Consider the following 23,961-nt stretch of genomic DNA (forward strand, 5'->3'; position numbering starts at 1 on the left):
GAGAGGCCTGCGTACCGCAAAAAAAAAAAAATCAACTCAAATCAAAAAAAAATCTGAATGCCCAGGTTGGACCCCAGACCACTTAAATCAGAGTGTCTGTGGATGGAAGCCAGGCATCCGTCATTACCAAAGACGCCACAGGTGATTCCAATGTGCAGCGAAGTTTGGGAAGTACTTGTTTGGAAGATTGCTAGCAGTAGGGAAACAACCAGTCCCTCTGGCAACCTGTCAACAAAACTCACTGTGACGCCTTCCCCATGAGCCCCTCTCTTCAATTCTTTACACGGGCTCAGGTATGTTTAGCTCTTGTTACACACCAGCACCCTGCTGAGCTCCTGCATCTCATGTCATTTCACTTTGTCAACATGAAATAGGCCATCTTATCTTCTCAATTATTATTGCATATTTGCAGAACACCTATGATGTAACAGAAATGGATACAACTTAATGGAAATATTATTGGGAATGGGGGTTTATAAGCTTAGCTTTCTCGGCCAATAGCCTTAGTCATTCCAGAAAATTAAATATTTTCCAGAAATAAATGCTAAAGGACTGCTTGTCTTTTCCAACACAGGGCTTTCCCTCTGTTTTATAATACTTCTGATTGTTCACTTTTTTAAAAAAAATTAATTCATTTATTTATTTACAGCTGTGTTGGGTCTTCGTTTCTGCGCGAGGGCTTTCTCTAGTTGTGGCAAGCGGGGGCCACTCTTCATCGCGGTGCGCGGGCCTCTCACTATTGCGGCCTCTCCCGTTGCGGAGCACAGGCTCCGGACGCGCAGGCTCAGTAATTGTGGCTCACGGGCCCAGCTGCTCCGCGGCACGTGGGATCTTCCCAGACCAGGGCCCGAACCCGTGTCTCCTGCATTGGCAGGCAGATTCTCAACCACTGCGCCACCAGGGAAGCCCCTGACTGTTCACTTTTTAAATTATGTTGATGAATTATAAGATGACAAAAATATTAAAATATATAAAAAGCAGGAAATATGAGTATTTCTCATACTCTAGAGATTCTGCTTTCTTTCAACAGTTCAGAGCTACAAGCCTCGATCAGTTGGTGTACTGAAGACTCTAGGTGTGGTTTATGTCAGCTGTGGTTATGAGCACACTGCAGTGCTTACCAATCCAAAATGTCTTGCTATTTTTTTTCTTTTTTTTGCCCACACCGTGTGGCTTGTGGGATCTTAGTTCCCCAACCAGGGATCGAACCCGGGCCCCTGGCAGTGAAAGCGCTGAGTCCCAACTACTGGACTGCCAGGGAATTCTCATCTTGCTTTTTTTTTTTTTTTTTTTTTTTTTGCGGTATGCGGGCCTCTCCCGTTGCGGGGCACAGGCTCTGTACACGCAGCCTCAGCGGCCATGGCTCACGGGCCCAGCCGCTCCGCGGCACGTGGGATCTTCCCGGACCGGGGCCCGAACCCGTGTCCCCTGCATTGGCAGGCGGATTCTCAACCACTGAGCCACCAGGGAAGCCCTCATCTTGCTATTTTTTTAAATCCCAGAGAAATGTTACCACAAGGTACATGTACTGATTATTGTGGAAAGCAGTATTTGTATCAACATCTGAAGATACCATTCAATGTACAGATGTCTAAGAGGAGAACTTTGCTGGATATAAACCATGGAATTTTTAAGATCCTATAACAAAAGCTAATGGCAGCTTTAGGAAATATTTTTAGATGTTTTAAAATTAGATTAATATAGGAGCTAATCCTTTTAGCAGTTAGTCATTCATAATGTAGCTCTACACATGAAAAATATTATAGAAGCAACAAAGTAATTTTTATAGGTTTCAGTGGCCCATACTACAGACTAGAACATTCTTTGTTCCATTTCTTACTCGGCACAATTATGAGTCAGCTTCCTGAATGTTCCCCCCCACCACTTCTTGTACTGGCCATACAGTACATTCCAACGGGATGGATTCTCTCCATAGATGTAATGAATAGACTTGAAGACTACTTGTGTGCTTGAAATGTTTATTTAAAAACTAAGTATCTAAAATAATTTATATTTTGTTTGTTTTAAAAGCATGTTTGAATTATATTCTTCTTAGTTGGCAAGAGAGAGATAGAGTTGTTTTAATCTAGAATCATCTTTTGAAAAGAGACTTACTTTCAGAGAAATGATCAAATAAATAAAGCAACCCTATGCTTAAATGTTAGGGTTACTCTTGAACCAGTTAATTTGTCTATCAGTTTATTCCACAAACACCTATGAGTGCCTAGTTCTGAAGGGAATGCCAATGATTTTTCAAGTTTAATGTGTTAATTCTTCATTCACTGTTAGAAATAATAAATACTGGACTCTTCCTCTTTATATAGAGCTTATATGTACCATGATGCTCTCATAGAACTCTCTTAGGATACTTAAATCTTTTAGTTTTTAATTACTTTTTTTAGCCTGCTCCCTTCTTTTTCAAACAGGATGGGAAAGTATTCACATTTGGAGACAATAGCTGTGGACAGCTGGGACACAGCCCCACTGCTGAGAAGAGGGGTCCGCAACTCGGAAAGAATTGAGGGCCAAGTTTTGCCGACTGTGGAAGATAATAGGTTTTTTTTTTTAAGCATGAGTAGAAAGTGCTGTATTTTATTGCTTAGAAATGACTCATGTGGAATGTTATTAAACCTTAAGACCCTAAAATATGTGATTACTCTTTTTATAGATCATTTTCCTTTCTGAAAATTTACTTCTTTCAAATATAGTTTAATATTTCTATTTTTTTCTTCTTTATCCTAGACATTTCTTTTGTTTCATAAGAATTTATTGGAAATCTACTGTGTATAGACCACCTTACGAGGAGGGTAGTGGAGCTGGTCTATGACAAAAATAGTGGTGCTTGCCTATTTGAGTTCATGAGATGAAGTTAATCTCATGCAAGTAGAAGATGATATATATTTGCATATGTATTCAGAGTTTGCATAACGTAATTATGAGGTCACTTTGTTTCTTTTAAAATTTTTATTAGACTATAGTTGATTTACAACTATAGTTAGTTTCTACTGTACAGCAAAGTGAATCAGTTATACATATACACATATCCACCCTGTTTTAGATTCTTTTCCCATAGAGGCCATTACAGAGTATTGAGTAGAGTTCCCTGTGCTATACAGCAGGTCCTTATTAGTTATCTCTTTTATGTATAGTAGTGTGTATATGTCAATCCCAATCTCCCAATTTATCCCTCCCTACGAGGACACTTTGCATATAATCTATCCAACTCGTGAAAAGCAAAAGACAACAAGAGCTTACATTTAAAACACAAATGATAGAAACCATTGTAATGACGCATCAGTAATATTCTGCCTTTAAGTTTAGTAATAAGTCAATATTCACCTACCATTTGTCACCCTCTAACGCTGACATTATGATATGGGATCTGAGTACTTCGTATAAGATAAATCTGTTATTTTGTGTTGAGACATCATCTTTCTCAAAAAATGTGACACATTATAGTATGTCTTTATTATAATATATTCTCTCTTCCACAGTTCTCACACCCTTGTGTATGTCTATACCACTAGTCAGGTGGTGTCTTTGGGTTGTGGACCAAGTTGCACAAGCAGCTCTCCTCATCCCGGGGCTCTGGCAGAGAACTTTGACATTGGCTGCCTGATTTCTGTTGATGGTATGAGTGGTCTCGTGAATTTGTGATTTTGTGTTAAATGATGCCACTGGAGGAGAAATATTATTCAGTTTCCTTTCAAAGGACTGCATAGAACTGTGGCTCTTTTAGTAATGTTATCTTTGATTTTTACAATATGCATTCTTTTTCTCATGCAGTGCTTCCTGGAGTATTTGGTGATCTTTTCTAAAGATTAAGGTAATATAAAAGAACCCAAATCAGTTACTTAAGCTTCGGAACAGTATACTTTTATATATATATATATATATATTTTTTTTTTTTTTAATATAAATTTATTTATTTATTTTTGGCTGCATTGAGTCATCGTTGCTGCGTGCAGGCTTTCTCTAGTTGCGGTGAGCGGGGGCTACTCTTCTTTGCGGTGCACAGGCTTCGCATTGCGGTGGCTTCTCTTGTTGTGGAGCACGGGCTCCAGGTGTGCGGGCTTCAGTAGTTGTGGCACGCAGGCTCAGTAGTTATGGTTTGCGGGCTCTAGAGCGCAGCCTCAGCAGTTGCGGCGCGTGGGCTTAGTTGCTCCGCAGCATGTGGGATCTTCCCGTACCAGGGCTCAAACCCATGTCCCCTGCGTTGGCAGGCATATTCTTAACCCCTGTGCCACCAGGGAAGCCCCACTTTTATATATTCAATCAAACCTCTACTGAAGCACATCAGCCTGGTTTCATTATGCAAGTACATGAAAAATTCACTTTTAAGCTAAGTGAATATACAACATGTAATCTGACCAAAATTATTGTTTTATACTGTTTGTAGTCAAAATCCATTTAGAAGCCAATAAATAAGTAAATTTAGCTTGGTAATACATTAGTTTTTTTTAAAGACTATTTTTTAGAGCAGTTTTAGGTTTACAACAAAAGATTTACTTTTTACTTCTAAAAACAATGCTCATGGATTTATGACTTTCTTATAGACCTTGTGGATGTTCAAATCAACTACATTTCTGCTGGAACGTATTCCAACTTTGTGACAACTTACCAGGTATCTGTGACACTTTCTGTTTCTTTTAAAAATAATTTTTTTCTCTGAGCAAGTGGCCAAACCTGACACATACTGATCCAGTAAGACAAGCACAGAGTTTGTTTTTGCTTTGTCAAGACTGAGTCATCTCAGGGGAAAGAGGACGAAACCTAAGTGAGCCGGATAGGCAGAGAATAAAGGGAATAAGTGGGGAAATGACTGTGACACTTCTGAGAAGTGTTGTCATGGAGGGGAGTAGACCACCGTGAGAGGGTTTTGTTGTTGTTTGGAGGCGTGATATTGAGGTATGTTCGTATGCCAGGGAGAATGATCCAGTTCAGGAGGAGAAAGTGATGATGCCTGAGAGAGAAGGAATACTTGTAGAGGTAAATGTCCCAGAATAGCAGCGAGGAGGCAGGGTCAGGGGTCCAGTGTGGCACGCAGGGCTCTGGGCAGAAATTTTTATTCCGTTCTGATGAGGAACGGTGGAGGTGAGTGTAGCTTGCTTGTGGGCGGGGGTGATTAGTTCTTCCCTGATTGTTTCCGTTTTCTCAGTGATGCACAAGGCACGGTCCTTATTTGAAACTTAGTGAAGCAGAGGAGGACCGCTACAGGTGCAGGAATAAAAGGAAAGTGTGCAGTAGTGACTCAGAGCGAGACCGTGAACATCGTGGGACATTACTAGACAGTATAGAGTAACCATTTGAAACCTGTGGTTGTAGGGCATACGGTGAAATCAGCCGGCACAGTTGTTTATTTTTCTCCATTGATGTTAAACTGCTTGGATTCCTTTGGAGTAATTCAGATTGAAGGTTAACTACAGGTGGACTTTGGCGAGGTGAGAACACTCGGAAAGGGACAGAAGACTCGGAGGTATTTGCAAAGGACTGATTACACTGCTGACCGTAGACTCGAAGCCGTGTAAGAAAGACATGAAGAGGAGGACGGATAATGAACAAACAATGGGGTTGATGGATCGATTGGAGCGCCCAGAGGCCTCAAGGGATGTTGGAGTGGACTCCACTCTAAAGTGTCTTCCTCTGTTCGGGCTGCTATGGCAAAATACCGTAGATGGAGGGGTTTATAAACAGAAATTTATTTCTCACAGTTTTGGAGGCTGGGAAGTCTGGGATTAAGATGACAGCACCTTTGGGAATTCCCTGGCGGTCCAGTGGTTAGGACTGGACACTTTCACTGCTGTGGCCCGGGGTTCGATCCCTGGTCTGGTTTGGGAACTAAGATCCCGCAAGCTGCACAATGCAGCCAAAAAAAAAGGTGATGGCACATTTGGTGTCTGGTGAGGGCCTGCTTCCTGGCTTACAGATGCTGTCTTCTCAGTGTATCCTCATGTGGCAATCGGAGCAGGGCTGAAAGAGCTCTCTGGGGTTTGTTATAAAGGGCGCTAGTCCCATTCCTGAGGGCTCCACCCTCATGGCCCAATCCCTTTCCAAAGGCCCTACCTCCTGATACCATCACGTTGGGGGTTAGGATTCCAATATATGAATGTGGGGGGAAAACACTCAGGCCATAATGTTCTGCCACCGCCGCCCTCAAATTCATGTCCTTCTTGCATGCAGAGTACATTCATTTCACCCCAACAGCCCCCAAGTCTTAACTCATTCCAGCGTCAAAGAATGTTAGCCAAGGAGTTCCACTCTGAAGTCAGTGAATTTGAAGGATGGTGTATGATGATCAGAGAGGAGAATGTTTCCCCTGGAAATTTAGAAGGTGGAACAATTTTTGTTTGTTTGTTTGTTTGGCTGCGTTGGGTCTTTGTTGCTGCGTGTGGGCTTTCTCTACGGGCTTCTCACTGCGGTGGCTTCTCTTGCGGAGCTCAGGCTCAGTAGTTGTGGCGCACGGGCTTAGTTGCTCCGCGGCACGTGGAATCTTCCCGGACCAGGGCTCGAACCCGCGTCCCCTGCATCGGCAGGCGGATTCTCAACCACTGCGCCACCAGGGAAGTCCCTGGAACAATTGCTGGTGATTATAAAGTACAGAACATCACCTTTATCTAGGGCAATCGTTTTCAACTAGGAGTGGTTTTGCTCCCCTGGAAACACCTGGCAATGTCTGTGCTCAGCTGAGGTTGTCCTGAAGGAGGGGCGTGTATGTCGGGGTGGCTGCTACTGGCATCAGGTGGGTAGAGGCCAGGGCTGCTGCTAAACATCCTGCAGCGCACAAGACAGCTGCTCACAACAGAGAATTACCTGACGCAAAATGCCGGTCGGATCCGTTTAGAAGCCCCGGCCCAGGGCCTGGATGGCTACAGAGAAGCAGAGGAAGAGAGCGGAGACAAGGTAAAGAACTGAGAGATCAAGAGGGGAAATAAACTGGGTCATTAAGTATGAAGTCACCAAGAAGGACAGGAAGCATGATAACAGGCGTGCGTGTGCTGAGGACAGTCAGCAAGGCGCTAAAGCTTTCCGTGATCGAAGGGTCGTGACTCGGACTTGCAGGTGATATAGTCTGCTGTTGTGTGCTTCAGAGGAGCCAGATTTTGAAGAAGGAAGTAGAAGAAATGGTCTGTAAATACCAATAGGCAGCATCTCATTGTCCTAAGGTCCCTGGGATGGTGGAGGGAAAAAAGCTTCCTCGTGGTTGAACTCCAGGTAGCACCCAGGACTCAGATCAAGACAGTGAAGGGAGCTTTGGGATCCACGGTAGTACATCTTTTCCAAAAGGTCTTTAGCTAAGCATTAAACAAAGGTGATGCACAAGTCCCTGACTTACTCTAAGTGGAAGCCGAGGTATATTATGGAGCAGGGCACTAACGTCCTTGGGAGAGTATATTAAAGGCAGGTTTTTCTCTCCAGACAGTGATTTCTGACACCTCTGGTTGAGCCATTTGGTTTCAAATATTATATAGAACCATGGTTCTCAAAAATGTGGTCCCCAAATTGGCAGCCTCAGCATCACCTGGGAATTTGCTAGATGCAGATTCTTTTTTTTTTCAGTACGCGGGCCTCTCACTGTTGTGGCCTCTCCCCCCGTTGAGGAGCACAGGCTCCGGATGCGCAGGCTCAGCGGCCACAGCTCACGGGCCCAGCCGCTCCGCGGCACGTGGGATCCTCCCGGACCGGGGCACGAACCCGCGTCCCCCGCATCGGCAGGCGGACTCTCAACCGCTGCGCCACCAGGGAAGCCCTAGATGCAGGTTCTTGAGCTCTACTCCTGACCTGCTGAATCGGAAACTGTGGAGGTGGGCCCAGCAGTCCATGCTTTAACAAGATCACTAGGTGATTCTGTTATCAGTTTGAAAACCACTGATATAAAAGCAAAAACCTGTGGATGATTAAAGGACAGAAAGAAACTAGTATTTACTGAGTACTTACTATAATCCAAAGGCTTTGTATACCTAATATCTTTTAATCTGTAACAGGAGCCTAGAGACGTAGGTATTGTTATCTCATTTTTTAATTGCGGTAAAACCATCACCGCTATCTACCTCTAAAACGTTTTTCATTACCCCAAGGAGAAACTCTTTTTCTCCCCAAGCAGAAACTTTTAACCATTAAATAATAACTCCCCATTCCCCACTACCTGTAACCCCAGGTAACCTCTAATACCCTTTCTGTCTAGGAATTAGCCTGTTTCATATAAGTGGAATTGTACAATATTTGTCCTTTTGTATCAGGTTTATCTCACAAAGCAGAGTGTTTTCACAGTTCATCCACGTTGCAGCATCTGTCAGAACTTCCTTCCTTTTCATGGCTGAGTAATATTCCATTGTATGGATGTACCATGTTCATCTGTTGATGCTGTTGCTGGACGTGGGTTGTTCCCATCTTTCTGGCTATTGTGAATAATGCTGCGATGAATATTGATACACAGTATCTGTTTGAGTCCCTGTTTTCAGTTCTTTTGTGTTATCTCATTTTTTAAATAACAAAGCTAAGGCTTGGGCCAAGCAAGGTGGCCAAGGCTAGGAAACGGAAGCGCCGGGCCAGTCTGATGCCATGGCTCCTCCCACCAAAACCCACCGTCTGAGAGGATGGGGGCCTGTCTCCCACCTGTGTTTTACTCACTACTTAGTGTGTGGTATATTTTCCTGATCATTCTTTTCTTTCTTCCTAGAAGGATACTAGTTCCACCAGTGTTTCCAGGAAAACTGCCAGAAATAAGCCGAATTAACCAGTTGCTGGCAGAAAAATGGATGACAGTGGCAAGAGGAAGTGCAGAGCGTGAAGTAAGTGACTGAGAAGCGTCTCTGTCTGACAAAGTAGAGACTGGGAATCTCCTGGCGGTCCAGGGGTTAGGCCTCTGCGCTTTCACTGCCAGGGGACCAGGTTCGATCCCTGTTTGGGGAACTAAGACCCTGCAAGCCGCATAGCACAGCCAAAAAAAAAAAAAGGAGAAACCACCTTTATTTGGTTCTGAAGCCTTGGTCATTTTATCCTAGACGTGAGAGAGAGGATTTGGCTTTGTCATGAAGGCATTTGCATTTTAACCATGGTTCTCTTCTACCGTCTCTTAGTTTGAAGAAGTCATTGATGTATTCATTCATTCATCATTTCTTTAACAGAGGCGTACTGAGGGTGTACAATATGCCAGACACTTTGAGAGGTGACAAAGCTGCAGGAGTGAATCAAAACTGCTTTCTGTCCCGCAAAGCCTTCCCCAGGGCAGACTGTTTTTATAGCTTCGTAGTTTATTCTCTGGAGCGCCAGAAGTTTCTGTTTTCAGAAGGATGCATTTTATTTAAATCTAGATGACTTGATCAGATCAACTAGGAAGGGTTTCGGTGAGATTTAGCAGTCACATGCAAAAAGTATACCCAGAATTTGGAAAACTCTTAAGAGAGCAGTTATTTTCGTTAATGATGATTCCACGTCATGAGTTACATACAGTATTCGGTAAGGTAAAAGGGACGTGCTTATAGTATGTTGTGACTTAACCTTGTCTTATTATGTTTGCAGGGAAATTAGAGTGATATTTTCATCTCCTGCTTGTCTGACTGCAAGTTTTTAAAGAAAAAGGTAACATTTACATGAGACTTACCTTTATTTAAAACACTGGGGGATATTTAAAATGAAATGTTTCGACTCAGTCATTTTAACATGTGAATTTTGTTATCTATGAACAAAAAAAATCCAACATTGAGAACTCCATAGGTCGTTGCAGAATTCTCCCATTTTTGTAATTTCCTATTGGACGACTCTAAGTTGTAATTTCTAACTTACATTGTTCACTTCCTCTGCCCTGCCCTCCTCTGCTCTCTGATTGGCAGGAATGGTGTTCTTTTCAGAAGCTTTGTATCTAGGAGCGATCAGTTCATTCTAACATTGCTTTTGTACTTAGAGGCCAGGGCTGTGCTCTGAAGCTCTTATTTTGAGATCAGTAAGGAAAACAGATTCTATTTATTTTATCTTTAACTAGTCTTACTACCACAGAGGAGAATCTAACTCCTCTCCTACTTGGTCTGACACTTGGTCTGATTCAGTAGTTTAAACAATTCCTCTCTTCAATTGCTCGATGTTTTCTGTTTTTCCCCTCCCTCTATGCGTTCCAATACTGTACCTGGGAACTACTGAACGACGAAGTGAGGCCTATTAAAAATTGTCCATTTATCTGAGCGAACATCCATTTGAATCATGCAGCACCAGTTCAGAATTGCCTAAGAGCGCTCCAGCGAGAGGAGCTCGGGAAGAGACATATAGAGAAGGTACAGAAACAGAGAAGGGACATGATTTGATCGGCTATAACTTAAAGCCTCGTGGGCTTTTTGTGACTGGTTGCCCTTAGCTTTTTTTTTTTTGCGGTACTCGGGCCTCTCACCGCCGTGGCATCTCCGGTTGCAGAGCACAGGCTCCGGACGCGCAGGCGCAGCGGCCACGGCTCACGGGCCCAGCCGCTCCGCGGCACGTGGGATCCTCCCGGACCGGGGCACGAACCCGCGTCCCCCGCATCGGCAGGCAGACTCTCAACCGCTGCGCCACCAGGGAAGCCCTGCCCTTAGCTTTTGATTCATAACTTTGAGGCGTTGACAGGCTTAGATTCGGGTTTGCTTTTATAGGCCACCATGGCACTAGAGCCAGTGCGGTGTAATGGGCTCCTTGTTTAATGAATTCAGCAGTAACAAGATAGGGCGGGGGGATAGCAGCGTAACGGGGCCCTTAGGCTGCCCTCTGTCTTCTCCGGGGGCTGGTGCCCTGCAGGTCTGTCTGCAGCTGGGGTCACTCATCTCCGTCCTTGTTCGCTAGGTCAGGTCCTGCCCCTGCCTTGCTGACTTGGCCTCAGGTTGGCTCACTGGTTCAGAAGAGAGCTGCGCACATCCGCCGCTAGGCGGTACTCACCGTTCGCTTAACCGCTGTTGCGGGTACTTCTTGCCTCTAAGTAACCTGCCCTCGCCTCTCCCCCCCCCGCCCCCCCCCCGCCGCCATTGTCCCTTTGGTTCTTAAGCTGTATTCCCAGCCATTCCTCAGGGAGACAGGAGGAGCTGTTGGGTCCGAGAGCTTCAACTGGGAACCAGAGAAGCCCGGGGAAGATGAGTGTCGTGCCTGCCCGCCGCAGCGCACGAGGCAGTTATCAGTCTAGGGTCCCCAGAGGTACGCCTATTCATCTCTACGTATCCCGGCCGAAGGCAGGAGATGAGAAATCAAGACACGGCTTCCCTCTGCTGGCTTTCTCTCCCATCTGCCTTCCTCCTCTTGCCGTGCTTCTAGCCGAGAAAGGAGGGGACTCTACCATGGAATGTATCCTGTCTCTTCCCCACTGTAGCCTCAGGCTAATTCGCATTACCTAGAGGAGAGTCTCCTCATTGTCCTAGAGGAGAATCTTTTCTACACTAAGAATATTATCTTTCCAAAATGTCTCCATGTCCCCTTCCCAGGAGTGATAAACCTCAAGGTTTGATCTGAAGACGCCAAAGGCTGCAAAGGAGAATTTATTTTACAGGGAAATTTACAGTGTCCTCTGCTTTGGTACTTGCATAAATGTTTTAGGCCTGGTATTACAGTTGATTGGTCAATCTAGCAAGCATGAAATATTTAATAGTACATTATAAAGACAAATCGTCCTACAGAGTGCCAGCTCCTCAAATATTACCAACACAACCCAGGGAAATGCCAACACCTAGACAAAGCCTTGGTAGTATTTCTGAGGAGAATGGCCAGGTCTGAATTTTCTTAAATCAACAGTTTGGATTAAAGCAGGTCTCTCAGTGTGGGAGGGGAGGATTGAGGAAAGATACTACAATCGGACGGTTGGAAACAGCAAGTCAAGGATTTTGAGACCAGAGATGCAAAGAATTTTAGGGCGTAAACTGTTGATTGCTTTCGCGGTAGAGTTAATGGGTCTTTTCAGGAAGTTCCTAAAATGAACAATCAAGCCATTTGCTTGGGCTAGGGTGTCTTGGAATAGTAAAGTCATGCTAATGAAACAGTGGAATCCCAAAGTAATGTAAATATAGATGGTAAGATAGGTGGGGTTAGGGAGTTTCAGTTCTCAGGACGCAGGCAGGCTGAGTGTGAGGGTAGATGGTTTCAGCTCTCAGATGCAGCATGTAAACTTTTGCTATTGTTGCGGCCCAAACTTGAGATAATAAATTGTTACCTATTCTCTTTTAGGAGAACATAGATTTTATCATTTTTTGTGTGCCAAGTAAATTGATTATTTTCAAAGAATGAAAGCTTTAAGAAAAAAGATAATATATGATATGTAGTAAAATAAAATTATACATAGTGATATATGAAGTTAGAAATATTCCTTTACATGTGTTTATGTGCTTTTTTTTGCATTTCTTGCATCCAAAGAGAATCTGGAGAAACTATTTCCATTTATGTGGACTTAGAAATGGCGAGAAGTTAACAAAAAAAGAATGGATATCTTCTTTGGTAATAACCAATATTCACTTGAGAAATAGATCAATAGAATTTCTTTACAGGGACCAATATGATTACAGTTGACTTTTGTTAGGAGTTGAGTGAGATGGAAGTGTGATAGGGGAGGGGCTGGTGTTTATTATGAGGTTACTATATGCCAGACCCTGTATTAGGCGCTGGCATATATTTTCTTACTGCATGCTTAAATGTGCAATAGATACAGTATTTTTATTTTCAATATGAGAAAAACAATGCTTGAGAGGTATAACTTATGAAAAGAGTACTAGTTTGGGATTCCTATGTTTTGGGACCTACCGATTAAGAATGGACAGATTAACAGAAAAAAAAAAGTTCTACTCGTGAAGAGCAGCTAAGGATGAGGCTGTATATACCAACGTTAGGGAAGGGGGAGAAATAAATGAAACAATTTCCATGGGAGACAGATGGGCTTTTAGGGGGACACATGGAAGATAGGATAGCTTGTGGTGATGTTTGTTTCTGCAATTTCTCATCCAAGTGCAAGCGCGGGGTCTTTTTCCTGGCAGTGAAGCTCGCTTGCCTGCCCGCCCAGGAGAGGATTTATAGCTGCTTCACTCTGGGAAGTCTCTGCCTTTAGTTAGATGAGGAGACCTCTGAAGGCTTCTTTCCACAACAGCTGTATCTCTGACGTCTTCAGCTGAAAATCATCTTTATACTGTTTGGGGTCCCTACATTTGGAAGGGAAAGGGGGAGAGCGTTCCTTAATATGCAGTAGAATCTATTTTTATTTAGTTAGTTTTTAAAATATTTATTTATTTATATTTTATTTGGCAGCGTCGGGTCTTAGTTGCGGCATGTGGGATCCAGTTCCCTGAACAGGAATCAAACCTGGGCCCCCTGCATTGGGAGCGCTTAGTCTGACCCTCGGGGCCACCAGGGAAGTCCCTATTTTTATTTTCAAGATGAAAAAGCAAGAATAGTAAATGTGATCAGGTGTATTTTTAAAATAAATATTTAGGTTATGTGGGAGAACACCTGGGGTGCTATTCCCAGTGTGAGTTCTAAGGAGCGTTAGTTTCACAGAATGCTCTCTGAAGAGGGGTTCTTAGTGAAGCAGCTTAGGAGCACTGCATACTATTAGGTGGTCGCGTAATGCACATAAGTAAATCAAAGACTCTACGATGTCATATACTGAAAGCAATCTAGCTTTTTTGACCCGATTTTTCTCAAAGTTGTGACACCATTTTCCCACGTACACCTACTAGCATTCCACAGAAGTCATGTTCTTCTGGACGTATGAGAAAAACAAATTGTAAGAGCATCAATGTAGTAATATCGTATAGCACTTCACAGTTTATTGTTGCATGTATCATCTTACTTAATCCTTAGGACATGTAGAGGCAGATACTCACAGTTAAGAGTATCTAAGATCTGTTAGAGAGAACACATAAGCTATTGGTTCAGAAACCGGCCCCCGTGCTCAGAGGACAAGGAGAGACTGAAGAAAGAGGCAGCGCCTCCAGGTTGGAAGGTAGCGGGTTTACTAAGCAAGGGAACTTCCACGGCTTGTCCTGGGTGGCCGCAAGACGAGTGGTAGATCTGCACCCGCCCGCCGGAATCCCGAAGGTCATGTAGAGTCATTAACTGCTGGGTTCAGCCACATGTACTGTCCAGAGAGTCTCAGCAACACCTTACTCTCTCAAGGCTGCATCCTTGGAACAGCTCCCACTATGGGAACGGTGGGCAGAGCATGCATTCCAAGCAGACGGGAGCGGGCGAGGAGCACGCGATCGCCCGGGTGCAGCCTGAGGGTCACCATCCTCTTGATTACGTCCTCCAGACGTAAGCTGCTCCAGACAACTTCCAAATCTCAATGGCCTATTCACACCGTGAAGATTTTTTTTTTTTTTTTTTTTCTCACACCAAAGTCCAAAGAGGGTTGAGAGAGGAGGCACCTGTAGGGAAGGAAAAAAATTACTTTTCCTCTCCTTATCTTAGTTTCATTGGCTGGGGGCTCACAGATTACACTGAGAAAAGACAGAGGAACAGGAGCAAAACAGGTTTATTAACACGTGCATCCCACTTACACATGGAAATACTCAATGTTGAGTAACTTTAAGGCGTGGTTAGAATTTGGGCTTCTAAAGGCATCTTAGGGAAGAACAGTAATTTTGTAGAGAAGCGAGAAGACGAAAGATACGGACTTTGAGCTTCTGGGTTGGCCAGTGGTGGGAAGGAGAATCTATGAAGAAAGCAGTGGTAGACGAGGGCCGGTTAGTAAGGTTTGCGGTGTAGAGTCCCCCGCGGCGCCAGCTCACCTCTGCTGGTCGGGTTGTTACCCCCGTCCTGGCATGGGCTGCTGGGGACAGGAGGGCACCTTCACAAGGAGAATTCACGTTCTGTTTTCAGGTGGATGGGAGAGGCCAGAGAGCTCATTCTATGTCTGCCTTTTTTCACTTGCCTTCCGCTTAAAATAACCCTCATGTTGGAGTGGCATATTTGCGGGTGGCAAATTCTACTACCCTTCCCCCACTCCGCCCAGGTTCGTTCAGGGGTCACTCAGGCCCCCGTCTGTCATCCTAGGCCTCAGGGCCACGAAATTCTCCAGCAGGTCTTCTGTGTTGGTTGGCGGATGGGGAGAGAGGGTAGGAAAGGTCCCATGGGAGGCTTTAGGGGGCCAAGTCGAGAAGCGCCACACATCGCCTTCCCTCACGTCCTCTGAGCTAGAACCTGGTCACACGCGCCCACCTCACTGCCGCGGGGGCTGGGCAGTGCCATCTGCCTGTGGGCCCCAGAGGAGGGTGACATAGGACTGGCCAGGTGAACAGATGGCATTTTCTCTGCCACGGTAGAGTTTTAGGTCAGAGAGATCTGGATACGGATCCCTTCTAACTGAGCAACCGTTGGTTATGATTCATTCAGTACGTCCAGCCATGTGATTTCACTTTATTTCTTGCATTCACCCCAATATAAAATAGGGTGGATGGTTCTCACATACCACTCCAGGGGCATTTGGGAAACAAGGAGCGATGGAGTTTGAATAGTAGGTTTCGGGAAAACTAAATGATTATTCCATTTGGAACCTAGTGGACATGAAACCTCTGGTCCCATAGCTTCTTGCTTATAATACTCTGTGTCTAATATACCCTGGGCCTCTCCCTGACCCTGTTGCAACCACAGATAACAACACGTCTCAGGGAACCTGTGCTCAGAGGGCTTCCATATCGTTCTCCACACCAAGAAGCTCTATCAGTCTTCCTTCTGGCCCCAGAGTGTCCTGTCATGCATGACCTAAGAACTGGATGGCTCTGGTGGTTCTGTTTGCAGAGGCTGCTCATAACGTGACTGGCCGGTCTTCACAAGTCCTGAGGAAGTGTGATTACCTGTATGTCACTTTTTCTGTATTCTCAATAGAGAGTCACTGTCGGAAGTAGAAGTTGTAGCAAATTTTAGATAGATTGCAAAATACTACACACGAGTTTGAATATGTGGTATGTGCATTATTGAAAAGATTAACCTAAAGCTATTGTCAAAGCCAAGTTTGTGTGCCTGATCCACAGTGAGGCCAAACAAACCGAAGCATTGGAGTTTGGAGCAGGACGAGGTTTATTTCAAGTGCCAAGCAAGGAGAACGGGCGGTTTACGCTCAAAAGACCTAAACTCCCTGATGGGTCTCAGGGAAGAGTTTTTAAAGGTAAATTTTCAGGGAGGGCTGCAGAGCCTGTGACTTTCTTGTGACTGGTTGGTGGTGAGGTAACAGGATGGTGCTCTGGGAATCTCAGTCATCAGCTTTCTGGTTGTAACCAGTCTGGGGTTCAAGTGCTTATGGTCAGCCTGAAGTTACCATCTTCCACCTGGGTTGGGGTCTTAGTTCCTGTAGAAGCACTCAGAGATATGTGTCAGACTGTCTTGTATATCCCTTGAGGAGGAACCAGGACCCTGCCTGCCCCATCTCTGCACTATTGTTTCCTGACTGGCTTTCCTTCCTTTCTGCATTCCCTCGCTTCCTAATTAGTAACAGTCTGAATCTGCCCTTTGGAGCCCAGGGAAGGTCTCAGAGGTTGAAGCCTTTATCCTGCAATCAAGAAACAGGAGGCACGGGAAAGCCTTTTGTACCTGGGAGCACCCCCACAGGGTCCTGCACGGTTTCAAAGCTGTTATAATAATTACTCTATCATCACAAAGCATGTGTAATTCTTAGACTTGGTCATGGCCTTGCCATCAGAATTTAATAACCATAGAGTATCCAGTCAAGATAAATCCATGCTTTAAAACTTTATGTTGTTTTAAAACTTTAGACATTTTGACCAGAGGTGAGGAAAAAAATGTTTAAAACTTTGTGTTCTTGTTTTTTATTTTATTCAATGCCGTGGGATATCCTTTTACAACTTTGAGCTAATGTTCAAGGTCCAAAGCTTAAAAGGTATGAAGGTGAAATGTATGGTGAATTATAAGCTACCTAGTTCTCCTCCCAGAAAGCAGTTACAGAGTAGAGTTTCTTGTATAACCTTTGAAAGATATTCTCTCTATATCAAAACATATAGAAATAATAATTCTTTTTAAAAATGGTAGCATACATTCTTTGGCAACTTGCTTTTTTCCTCTAAATGGTATATCTTGGAGATCATTATGTTACAGGACCTATATGACTGCCTCATTCCATTTAATGGCTGAGTAGTATTCTATTTGGAGGATATACATAAATTTTTGCTATTATAACAGTTCTAACATGCATTTCTTTGTACATACATAAATTTACACGGGCAGAGAAATGTCCAGAAAGCAGAATTACTGGGTCAAATTGTATGTGCGTTTTAAATCTTGAGAGATTTTGCCAAATGACCCTCCACAGAAGTCAGGGCCACCATGTTGTCCAACTTTGAGTGGTTACCATTCACATTGTCACCCTTGGAATTGGGCAACATAGCTCTGACAGAAGATGTACCAGTTTGCCCTTAATCAATAAATATGAGAGCATCAGCCCACGCACTTCTCCACAGTGTGAACCAAACTTTGGTCTATTCCATTCTGAAAAGAAGAATCTCGTTTTTTTGGGCAGGGGGGGTGGGCAGGCCATGCTCCTTGTGGGATCTTAGTTCCCCGACCAGGGATCAAACCTGGGCCCCCTGCAGTGGAAGCCAGGAGTCCTAACCACTGGACAGCCAGGGAATTCCCAAGAATCTCTCTCTCTCTCTCTTTTTTTTAAAATTTATTTTCTTTTGCTGCATTGGGTCTTCGTTGCTGCCCGCGGGCTTTCTCTAGTTGTGGCGAGCTGGGGCTACTCTTTGTTGCGGTGCACGGGCTTCTCATTGCAGTGGCTTCTCTTGTTGTGGAGCACGGTCCCTACCTAGACGTGTGGGCTTCAGTAGCTGTGGCACGCAGGCTCGGTAGTTGTGGCTCATGGGCTCTAGAGCACAGGCTCAGTAGTTGTGGCACACAGGCTTAGTTGCTCCGCAGCACATGGGATCTTCCTGGGCCAGAGGTCAAACCTGTGTCCCCTGCATTGGCAGGTGGATTCTTCACCACTGCGCCACCAGGGAAGTTCCCAAGAATCTCTTAATTTGAATTTGAATTTTCTCATTATGAATGAAGTTGTGCTGGTTTTCCTATATTCAGTTCCATTTGTACATCATATTCTAGAAACTATCAGTTCTCCCCCTTACCTATTTTTCCATTTGTTGTTAGTATCTTTCTTATTTATTTAGAAGCTTTTAAACTACTAAGACAATTCTTTTTTTTCTTTTGCCACATCTTCCCATATCACTGTTTAAAAAATTTTTATTGGAGTATAGTTGCTTAACAATGTCATGTTAGTTTCTGCTATACAGCAAAATGAATCAGCTATACATATACGACAATTCTTTATCCATAGTATGAGTTGCAATTTTTTTCTTTAGGTTACTAAAATTTTTTTAATTTTGTGGTATTTTTGCCATGCATAATTATTTTAAAACATTTTTATGCAGCCTACTATATTAACATTTTCTTTTATGGTTTCTGAATTTGGGTCATAGCTCAAAAAGTTTACCTCATGATGAGATTTAAAGATTTCCCATGCTCCTATTAGAATTTTTATTGTTTTATTTTTAAGTTGATTTTTATTGGAGTATAGCTGATTTATAATGTTCTGCTAGTTTCTGCTGTACAGCAACGTGAATCAGTTATATATATATATACATATATCCACTCTTTTTAAGATTCTTTTCCAAAACAGGTAATTCAGAGTACTGAGTACAGTTCCCTGTGCTATCCAGCAGGTCCTTATTAGTTATCTATTTTATATATAGTAGTGTGTATAAGTCAATCCCAATCTCCCAATTTATCCCTCTCCCACATTGTTTCATTTTTATGTTTAAATCTTTGAACTATATGGAGTTTATCTTGATTAAACTTCATTTTTTTTCAGATCAGTTTCCAGTTGTCACACATTTATTAAATGATCTGTTTCATTCCCCACTCATATGCAATGCCACCTTCATCATATACTAAAGTCACATGTGTATTTGGGTCCATTTGTGAAGTCTCTGCTAAATTAATCTGCCTTTCATGCATCTGAGTCATACTATTTTAGTTACATTAGTTTGAAAATATATTTTAACACTTGATATGTTTGTTTTTGAGAATTGTCTTTTAAAGGTACAAAAATTCAGTTTGTAACCTCAGTGATATTAAAATATTGTTGCTGAGCTAATTTAAAAATATATCCATCTATACAAGGTGCTCATAAAGGCTGAAAAACACAGATAATATTATTTTATTTTTTACAGATTAAAAATGTCCTTGATGACATTATATGTCTTGAGTGTATGTGTGTGCGTTTGTATTTGTTTATTCACCTATGTATGTTTTCAGACTTTATAGATACCCTATGGAAGTTTCAGTTTGAAAATCATGAAGTCAATCAAGTAATCAAGCATAAATATGAACTATCAACAAATTTTTCAGAAACCTGAATTTGAGCTTTTAATTCCAAAGAGCCTTAATCAGGGAAAAAAATTTTTTTTCCAGACCTGTGAGTAATAAATGTTGTCCAGGATGTTATCCTTCTAAAAGATATTTTATGGGTTATGCCATCAGAAATGGAAAATATGATCTATTTTTCACATTAAAGAACTTAGAAGCTGAGGGAGTTTTTTTGGGGGGTGCGTATTTATCATGGCGGATTTTACACCCCTCAGAGCAGGGTTGGGCATCTTTGCAAGCATCCTCTCTCAATGCACTGGTCCACGTGCTTAAAACTGCCATCGCCTCTCAACTGTTTTGTTGGACTGAAACCATTCAGTCACCACAATGTTAAAGCTCTTCTAGAAGTGATGAAAGAGGTGTATAAGGTAAGGGTTCATTTAAAGGAATGTATATACCATTTTACTAAATCAAAATCCCTTAGTTCTTAGTCATTTGGAGGCTTGTTTTCTTTTCCACATCAAGAACAAAAATATTTTATTTAGCCCTTAATAATTCAGAATTTTGCTTGTTTTGCTAACTGGATAAACTCTGGTGGAATATGTTACATTAGTGTATATAATATGTTAGAGGCACGAATACTCAGATAGGAGAAGGATTCAGCATTTTCGTAATAAAACATAATCCAGAAGTAACCTAAAGCTACTAATAAACCTAATGATTATTGGAGGATAGGGAGGGGCCAGAGCATTTTAAATAAAATAATTAAATTGATATTGCTCAGTTGAAAAACAATTAGCTAAAGTAAGATGCTTTTATAAATATAAATTGCTCAATTGGCAATCAGAGCAAATTTCACCACAAAATATCAATCTCAGTAGGAGAAAATATTATGTACAAAAGTTAGTGCTGGGACTTCCCTGGTGGCGCAGTGGTTTAGAATCCGCCTGCCAATGCAGGGGATACAGGTTTGAGCCCTGATCCGGGAGGATCCCACATGCCGCGGAGCAACTAAGCCCGTGCACCACAACTACTGAGCCTGCGCTCTAGAGCCCGCGAGCCACAACTACTGAGCCCGCGTGCCACAACTACTGAAGCCTATGTGCCTAGAGCCTGTGCTCTGCAACAAGAGATGCCACCTCAATGAGAAGCCCGTGCACCGCAATGGAGAACAGCCCCCGCTCACCACAACTAGAGAAAAGCCCATGTGCAGCAATGAAGACCCAACACAGCCCAAAATAAATAAATAAATAAATACATTTTTTTTTTTAAGTTAGTGCTTTTCAGAAGTAATAATGCACTGATATTTCTTTTTTTTTTTTTTTTTTTTTTTTTTTTTTTTGCCGTATGCGGGCCTCTCACTGTTGTGGCCTCTCCCGTTGTGGAGCACAGGCTCCGGACGCGCAGGCCTAGCGGCCATGGCTCACGGGCTTAGTTGCTCCGGGGCATGTGGGATCTTCCCGGACCAGGGCACGAACCCGTGTCTCCTGCATTGGCAGGCGGATTCTCAACCACTGCGCCACCAGGGAAGCCCTGATATTTCTAAAGTAGTGTATTTCTCCCCATGTTTACTGAGATATAACTGCTATAGAGCATTGTGTAAGTTTAAGGTGTACATGTTGATTTGATACACTTATGTATTATAAAACACTTACACATTACAGAATGATTACCACCATAGCTTTTGCTAATACCTCCATCACCTCATATAGTTACCATTTTTTACTGTGGTGAGAACACTTAAGATCTACTCTCTTTACAACTTTCAACTATATAGTACAGTATTGTTAACTACAGTATAATCACCATGCCGTACATTAGATCCACAGAACTTATTCATCTTTTAACTGGTAGTTTGTACCCTTTGACCAACATTTCTCTATTCTCCCCCCCCAACTCTGGAAACTACCAATCTACTCTGTTTCTATGAGTTTAGCTTTTTTAGCTTCCATGTATAAGTGATAGCCTACTGTATTTGTCTTGCTCTGTTTGACTTATTTCACTTAGCATAATGTCCTCACGGTCCGTCCATGTTGTTGCAAATGGCAGGATTTCCTTGTTTCTCATGGCTGAATAATATTTCAGTGTGTGTGTGTGTGTGTGTGTGTGTGTGTGTGTGTGTGTGTGTGTGTGTGTGTGTACACCATATCTTCTTTATCCATTCCTCTGTCCGTGGACGCTTAGGTTGTTTCCCTGTCTTGGCTATTCTGAATAATGCTGCAATGAACATGGGGCTGTAGATATCTCTTTGAGATTGTGATTCATTTCCTTTGGATGTATACTCAAAAGTGGGATTGCTGGATCATATGGTAGTTCTAGTTTTAATTTTTTAAGGAAGCTCCGTACTGTTTTCCATAGTGGCTGCACCAATTTACATTCCCACTAACAGTGCACAAAGGTTCCCTTTTCTCCACATCCTCACCAGCACTTATCTTTTGTCTTTTTAATGATAGCCATTCTAACAGGTATGAGGTGATTCCATATTGTGGATTTGATTTGCACTTCCCTCATGATTTGTGATGTTGAGCACCTTTTCATTTACTTGTTAGCCATCTGTATGTCTTCTTTGAAAAAATATCTGTTCAATTCCTCTGCCCATTTTTTAATTGGATTGTTTGATTTTTTTTCTCTGTTATATGACTTCTGTATATATTTTGGATATCAATCCTTTATCAGATATATGGTTTGCAAATTTTTTTTTTTTTTTTTTTTTTTTTTTTTTTTTTTGTGGTACGCGGGCCTGTCACTGCTGTGGCCTCTCCCGTTGCGGAGCACAGGCTCTGGACGCGCAGGCCCAGCGGCCATGGCTCACGGGCCCAGCCGCTCCGCGGCATGTGGGATCTTCCCGGACCGGGGCACGAACCCGCATCCCCTGCATCAGCAGGCGGACTCCCAACCACTGCGCCACCAGGGAAGCCCTGGTTTGCAAATTTTTTCTCCCATTCCATAGGTTGCCTTTTCATTTTGTTGATTGTTTCTTTTGCTGTGCAGAAGCTTTTCAGTTTGATGTAGTCTCATTTATTAATTATTGTTTTTGTTGCTTGTGCTGTCATATCCAAAAAATCATTGCCAAGACCAATGTCAAGGAGCTTTCCTCTGATGTTTTCTTCTAGGAGTTTTATGGATTTAGGTCTTCTGCTTAAGTCTTTAATCCATTTCAAGATAATTTTTCTCAGTGGTGTAAGATTGGGTTTCAATTTCATTCTTCTGCATGTGGTTATCCAGTTATCCCAGTTGCATTTATGGAAGAGATTATTCTTTCCATAGAGAGTATTCTTGGCTCCATTGTCAAATACTCGTCAATCAAACATGTAAGAGTTTATTTCTGGGCTCTTGTTTCTGTTCCATAGGTCTATTTGTCTGTTTTACTGCCAGTACCGTACCATTTTGATTACTATAGTTGTGTAGTATAGCTGTAAATCAGGACATGTGATATTTCCAGCTTTGTTCTGCTTTTCAGGATTGATTTGTTTATTCAGGGTCTTTTGTGGTCTCATACAGATTTTAGGATTGTTTTTTCTATTTTGTGAAAAATGCCATTAGAATTGTGAGAGAGATTGCATTGCATTTATAGATGGCTTTAGGTAGTATGGACATTTTAACAATGCTCTCCCAATCCATGAACATTGGATATCTTTTCATTTATTTGTGTTTTCTTCAGTTTCTTTCATCATAATCTTATAGCTTTCAGTATACAGATCTTTCACCTCTTTGGTTAAATTTTTTCCTAAGTATTTTATTGTTTTTGATGCTTTTGTGAATGGCCAGTTAGAGTTTTAAGAAGACAAATAAGAATCCTGAGGAGTCAAATATTTTTAAAAGTAAAAGGGAAATGTTTGACATAAAATAATTGGACATTTAAAAAGTAAGAAACTTTATGAAGACTTAAAAAGATGTTTGGTAATGGACTCCTTTTGTTTAGAAAAAGTGGACATTATAACTTGTAGTTTAGTCATATTTTTCATTATTGATATTAGTTATTAATCTCTTTTTTTCTTTGGTTCAGTCTTACCAGGTAGGTTTTTTTGTAAGACTCAACCTTTTAATTTGTTGATCTTCTCTCCTATGTATCTGCTTTTTATTTCCTTAATTTACATTTGTATATTTCTTATTTTCTGCCTTCTATCTCTTGGATAAATTTGGATTAATTGGATGTGATGGAGGCTTATTTATAACATTGATTTTCTAGCATTTCTTCTTCTGGGAAGCCTTCTTTTTTTTTTTTTTGCGGTATGTGGGCCTCTCGCTGCTGTGGCTTCTCCCATTGTGGAGCACAGGCTCCAGACGCGCACGCTCAGCGGCCATGGCTCATGGGCCCAGCCACTCTGCGGCATGTGGGATCTTCCCGGGCCGGGGCACAAACCCGTGTCCCCTGCATCGGTAGGTGAACTCTCAACCACTGTGCCACCAGGGAAGCCGTGGGAAGCCTTCTTGAACCCCTTAAGTCCTTCTCCAATCAAAACTGTATCCTAGGTGCCTGATTACTTGTTTTTACCTACTAGGTCATGGGTTGGCAATCTATGCCCATGGGCAGCCTCCTGTTTTTATAAAGAAAATTTTATTGAGGCACATCCGTACTCACTTTTTTACTTATTGTCTAAGGGTGTTTCATGCTACAAAATGGCAGGGTTGAATAGTTGCACCAGAAATTGTATG

The 23,961-nt window shown here is 42.5% G+C and overlaps 1 protein-coding gene across 1 annotated transcript in view; it reads left to right on the forward strand.

Moving 5' to 3' along the window:
- LOC131758814 (probable E3 ubiquitin-protein ligase HERC6) overlaps positions 1–23,961 on the forward strand; it is a 133,400-nt gene that overhangs the window by 108,912 nt on the left and 527 nt on the right. The window contains 5 exon segments of the mRNA XM_067035486.1: positions 1,031–1,123; positions 2,425–2,551; positions 4,560–4,624; positions 8,678–8,789; positions 9,520–9,579. Of these exon segments, the coding sequence (XP_066891587.1) occupies positions 1,031–1,123; positions 2,425–2,551; positions 4,560–4,624; positions 8,678–8,688 (296 nt within the window). The 3' untranslated portion in view covers positions 8,689–8,789; positions 9,520–9,579.

This window comes from Kogia breviceps, chromosome 6, assembly GCF_026419965.1.
Source record: "Kogia breviceps isolate mKogBre1 chromosome 6, mKogBre1 haplotype 1, whole genome shotgun sequence".
NCBI lineage: Eukaryota > Metazoa > Chordata > Mammalia > Artiodactyla > Physeteridae > Kogia > Kogia breviceps.